At 41.5% G+C, this 5,508-nt stretch overlaps 2 protein-coding genes across 2 annotated transcripts; both read right to left on the bottom strand.

Moving 5' to 3' along the window:
* Positions 1 to 504: 504 nt before the first annotated feature.
* Positions 505 to 1,443, bottom strand: LOC113215587 (uncharacterized). The gene is made up of 3 exons (XM_026435222.2): positions 1,209 to 1,443; positions 934 to 1,136; positions 505 to 788 (listed from the first exon to the last, which is right to left on the bottom strand). Exons 1-3 carry the CDS (start codon positions 1,441 to 1,443, stop codon positions 699 to 701), a joined length of 528 nt encoding a protein of 175 aa, XP_026291007.2. The 3' UTR covers positions 505 to 698.
* Positions 1,444 to 1,636: 193 nt separating this feature from the next.
* On the bottom strand, positions 1,637 to 5,495 carry LOC127752188 (uncharacterized). The gene is made up of 5 exons (XM_052276909.1): positions 5,052 to 5,495; positions 4,765 to 4,946; positions 4,455 to 4,691; positions 4,272 to 4,376; positions 1,637 to 4,150 (listed from the first exon to the last, which is right to left on the bottom strand). The coding sequence occupies exons 1-5, from the start codon at positions 5,153 to 5,155 to the stop codon at positions 1,779 to 1,781; spliced, it is 3,000 nt and encodes a 999-aa protein (XP_052132869.1). The 5' UTR covers positions 5,156 to 5,495; the 3' UTR covers positions 1,637 to 1,778.
* Positions 5,496 to 5,508: the final 13 nt, after the last annotated feature.

Here is a 5,508-nt window from a genome sequence, read left to right on the forward strand (position 1 = left end):
CCGCGCTTTCCTATAATGCCATATGGCTACTACCGTTTCAAGATTACGGCTGGGGTAACTGGCGCAAAAGAACCAGAGTATTGCTTCAGAATGTTGTGTCATATTATTCCTAAAATTGGATCATAAGTAAAAATAAGTTGTAACGCCGCATTCTTCTGCGTTTTAGCTTTACCGGAATGCTTTATTGAACCTCTCTGAGTCATTTTTAGCAGCGCTATTCTTTCGCTGGGAAGACAAAACAATAATGGCAACCGGCACTACTTCTTCTTTAAACGTTACAATGGGGAGGGGAGACCAGCTGAGCGACGCGGTGGTACCTTCCGTTCGGACTTTGACGAAAGAGTGTATTTTGTCCAAGATTCGGTAATGAAGCATTCCGGTGAATTTGAAATGCAGAAGAATGCAGGGAACAACAAAACGGAAGTCACCATGTAAAAGCATAGCGATTTCCGTTTTCTTCTTCCTCGCATTCTTCTGCATTTTAGCTTTACCGGAATGCTTTATTCGGCGCGCTCAGCTCCGAGCTGTGGTTGGTGTCTTCGCACCACGACGATTACCTGTAAATAGTGATTCGCTGTCCTCCGCTGAGGGTAGTCGCGAACAAAAGCCCCGTGGGTAGAGAAAAAGACGGTCACACAAGATGAGACATATGAGACAAGACAAGACAATTTATTTATTCGAATGTACATTTTCATTTATTACTGTAAGCCGATGGTGACTAAAGCGATGTAACTTGCCGATACTGCGAAAAATGTTAGTCGATCGAGAATCTTTGATAATTGAACGCTCTGTAACAGTCGATAAAGGGTTCCGGTTACACACCAGTTACTTTACGAAGAACAGGTTTGGACAGAGTACCCCGTGTGTGTTTTGTCTAATACAGGTGAATATCACATTGCCAGCCGCCGTAAGTTCTGCGTCAAACACACTCACTTGTTCGTCGAGCGGCTTATTGAAAACGGGCGCGGTGACGGGCAGAACAGGCAGAAGAAGGAGCGTCCTGAGCATGGACAGCCCCCTGGCTACGGACTGCGACCAGGAAGACAGGGGCCTCGTCCTGGAAGCGAGGCGCAGCGACAGCAGCCATTGGAGAGCCACCACCAGGAGCAGCAGCCCGACGTCGCGGTACACGAGCACTGCGTCAGGAGGGCGGTGATCAGCTGCGAGGACCGCGCCAACACAGCTGCGGACACCACACGAGGACGTACGGGCACGGGGCGTGGCGTCGCCCTCCAGGTTGGCGGCCAGCGACGGCAGGCACAGGAGGAAGGCGACGTGGAGGAGGAAGGAGACGGCGAGCAGCGCCGGCCGCTCACTGGAGCCCGGCGGCAGCGCCACGCTGGCGGGGACCAGCGCGGACACGGCGAGCACCGGGTGCACCAGCTCGGCCTCCAGCTGCGCGGGCAGCCTCCCGCGTAGAAAAGTAAGGCATAAAGTTGTCATAATTTTGTCGCCTCTGGTATTACTGGATTATCGATTACTTATGAGGAATCTATGACACAAATTATGACAAATGTATGACACCAATTTATGAGCAATTTATGACTTAATTATCACCGTCGCAACTGTCATAAAACGTCTCATAATTTTCTCTGTAAAAATGCAATAATTTTGTCCTCTAATCGGGCACCTCCGACGTCATCAATCTCATGACGTCACTCGCCTGCGCGGGCTGTTTGGTGTCCGGGAGGGGCGAATTCAACTTCGTGTAAGTGTTGACGATGGCAGGGGAAGATCGACACAATCATAAAACCAAGGTGTTTTGGTGGTGAAAATTTTTACTCCATTTCAAAATCATTCAAAGGTTTAGCAATATAAGATTCTTCATTGATGTGAATCAGATACATTATGGTTTCTATCTCAGATATGTCTATAACATCATTATCCTCACCAGAGGGTTTACATTTCATAATGTGGTTGACAGTTACACACTCATTTTCAAAAGCTACCGCAGTTTCATAGGGTTTTACAATAGCAAGGAATTTTTTTTGGCAGCTACAACTTAACAAACACTTACAAGTAACTTTAACAAACACATCCAAATTTCCATATTTTACTACAGAGTGTTTGTGGTACTGCACAAATGAAGAGATGCGTTGGCCCCGCTTATAACTACTAGAAACATACAACAACTTGTTTTTCAAAAGACGATGGAACAATGTAACTGTAACATCATTCGATTCCAACAAGAAGCCATTTTTAGCAAGATCTTCTTTTACATAGGAAGTATTATCCATAATAGGAGAATGACATCCAACCGAATAAACACTATTTGAAATTTTTTCAGATAGCTTTAGCCTCATCCACTTATTGGAAAGCTTTACACAGTACTCTTTGGCAGGTCCAGATTTCATGCTATGAATAAGCAGTGGTAGTTGGGTGACCATCGATAGATTGGAATAAATCTGGAGTCCAGCATGTCTTGACCCATGAGCTAATCTGGCAATCCTACCATTCATGTCTTCATATTTGAAACAGTTAACTAAATGCAATGGAGCCAAATTTTCCACAACTAAAGGTAAATGGAGACACTTATGGACGTTATGGGACATGTTTCTCAATCCAAAGAGAGACTGAAAATCTTTAACAAATTTGTCCAAAAGCAACCTTGCTCTAACTAAATCAAAATCACTAACACTAGAGGAATTTAACAGGGCTACTCCTTGAACAAATAACATCAAGTGGTCAAAATATTTTGCATCTAATACACCATTAAGTACACAGAGACACAGATAAAACAAAAACGTCCTCAACTCAGAGGCTTTCCAATACACCAGTTTATCAATGAGTTGTGGAATTCTCTCTACAAAATGAGGCACTCTAATTGACTTCAGCTTACTATTAAGAATCTTAATTTTACTATAGATGGAATACGGTTCATCTCTATGATCTCGATCACAAAACAGGTGTAACAGTTGGCGCATTACACCCAAATAAACGCAATGCATTGTATCTACTGCACTGCTAGAAAACATTTCAGGTACCATGTAAGACAGCAAGGTTGGGCCTTTGACACCACAGCATTCTGGTCGATTTTGTGAATCAGTGTTAATGATGACCTTATTGTCAACAGCAAACTTTACCTGGTTCTCATACTTCTCCATTGTTCTCAGTGGGCAATTTTCATGGTAGGGAAACACTGTTACTTTCCCAGTAGCATCTGAATTAAGGCCCACACACTCACACACCGGACAGGAATAAAAACCAGAAGGATGCTTCAAATTTAGAAACATGGCTGTGGCAGGCGCATCAGCAGTCCCACAGAGGACACTAGTGTGAACTTTGCTCTGGAATTCATCACCATAAAAAGTAACATTTATGCCTTCTTCAATCAGCTTTACATCTTTGAAAATGGGTTGCAGAAAAATATTTGGGTGGGGCTTTGTAGTACTTCCCCAAATCCCACCCAGTATCAAGTTTTCACTTAGAAAACGTTTTTCGGGTGGGAGCTCATTAATGACAAAATACCAAGCCCACAAAGAAAAAGAGCTAGACTTATAAACTTGGAGGCCATCTGTGTTCCACATTAAAGTAAGATTAGTGGCTCCAGGAACAAATTTCTCTTCTGCCTGCTTGTAAAGATTGCCGTCATAAATATCTTCATGGTTGTGCTGATTTTGTTTCCCCCTCCTATTCTTATAATTAATATCATGTACAAAATTTGACCGTTCACAAATACGTTTAAGTTGGGGAACCAAAGGAAAGGATATAAAATATTGAACGGTTCTGGTATCATCTGTGCACACAGAACATAAATCCTTGTCAGAGCTACAACTCCTATAGCATACACTGCAAAAATAAAATACATGAACCGGTTCATCATTTTGATCAAGCATTTCATAAAATAAATGTTCACTTTTGAAAAAGTTGTTAGGTTGGGGCATATGCAGAGAAATGAGACTTAATAATCTACCTAAACCCTTCCCACTCATATGTTCGGATTGCACAAGAGATAAAATTGATATAAAACTCTCTTTGATGGTGATAGCTGATCCAGGAAACAATGGCTGATCATGGTGATGTGCTGGGCTCTCATCCTCTACTGTCTCTTCAAACACAGGATTTTCATCAGCTAGTAGGATTTGAAAGTCAACAGTTGGTGTTTCATCAGGAGCTTCTTCTTCTGAATCAGAACACATCCAGGGAGGTTCTGGAAAAAAATATGTGAGAAATTTGAATGCTTGACATAGTATTAGAATAAACCTAACATTTTGTTGTTTTGACTTTCAATATTTTGATTTCAACAAAATTAATATAATTTAATAAAGTACCTGGTATGCAATCAGTTAAAGAGACATCATCTTCCGTGGCTACAATCAGAGGTGGGAAGCTCTCTAAAATATGGTTTGCATGATCAGTATGACCTGTTAATACACCTAAAACAGAGTAAACAGAATAGCTATAATACAAGGAAAATATAACAGTGGAAAGATGTAAGGTAAGGGGAGACTCACAATCACTCATAGGAACAACAAGAAATTCCTCTTCAGGATGATGTAAAGCCGTACTGTCAATTTGATTGTTCTTCTGAATTGTAGTCACTGACGATTGAAAAGATACCTCATGTTCAACAGAAGGTGTTTCTGACGAGACTTCTTCAAAATGTTGATCAGGTGGGGCAGCAGGGATATCACACCTTGCAGTTAAGAATCGACTGGTTGATGCAGTGGAGCTGCTGAGATTGTCTGGAGCTAACAAAGAAAATGTAAAAGTGTAATTCGTTTCATTTCTAAGCATAAACGTTTATCAGTCTACTGAACTTACCTATTTCAGATGTCTTGTTAAGATTCAAAGCAGTATCAAACTCCACAAAATTTTCAAGGGTAGTCAAGTCATGCTGTTGTGTTGAAATATAGCTCTCTAACCCCAAAGGGTTTTCTACGGTTTCCAGTGAAGCAATGCCCTCTAAGGATGCAAACTCTTCCGTACTCATGGACGGCGCATCACTGTGTCAATAAATACAAGAGATCAGTGTTAGTGTGTTGAAATGCATCAACCAATTTATTCTTGCAGCAAGGATGTTTCGGAGGTTAAGTGAGAAAGGTACCTACCAAAATTCTACGTTTAAGGGTCCTCCTTCATTGTCATTATCATTATCCGGTTGCTGAGGTCTACGTTTTCGTTTCCTTGCCGGTGGTCTATTATTTTGACTCATGGTAGTAATGGTTTCAATGGTTTACTGTGAAATGTGAAGTTACCATTGATTTCGATTTCGACAACCGGCCACTTGGGAGTAACAACAACAACCATACACAAACAAGCACGATGCGCGCGCTGCCAACCTACAATATCGAAAAATACGTCGTCTTCCTGTGTCGTGACTCTAAAACCCGAGATTACCAGTTTTTTTCTTTTGGATATAAAAATATTATTGAAGAATGTTTCAAATTTATGATTTTGTCGTTAGACATTCAAATAGTAGATGTCTTCAAAAGAACTTGTATTGGCAGTAATGTTGTTTATTTTCTTACTGTCATGGCGACTGACTTGCGCTCGCTGTGAGGGATT

This window comes from Frankliniella occidentalis, unplaced genomic scaffold (genome assembly GCF_000697945.3).
Source record: "Frankliniella occidentalis isolate FOCC.00 unplaced genomic scaffold, Focc_3.1 Scaffold9, whole genome shotgun sequence".
Taxonomy (NCBI): domain Eukaryota; kingdom Metazoa; phylum Arthropoda; class Insecta; order Thysanoptera; family Thripidae; genus Frankliniella; species Frankliniella occidentalis.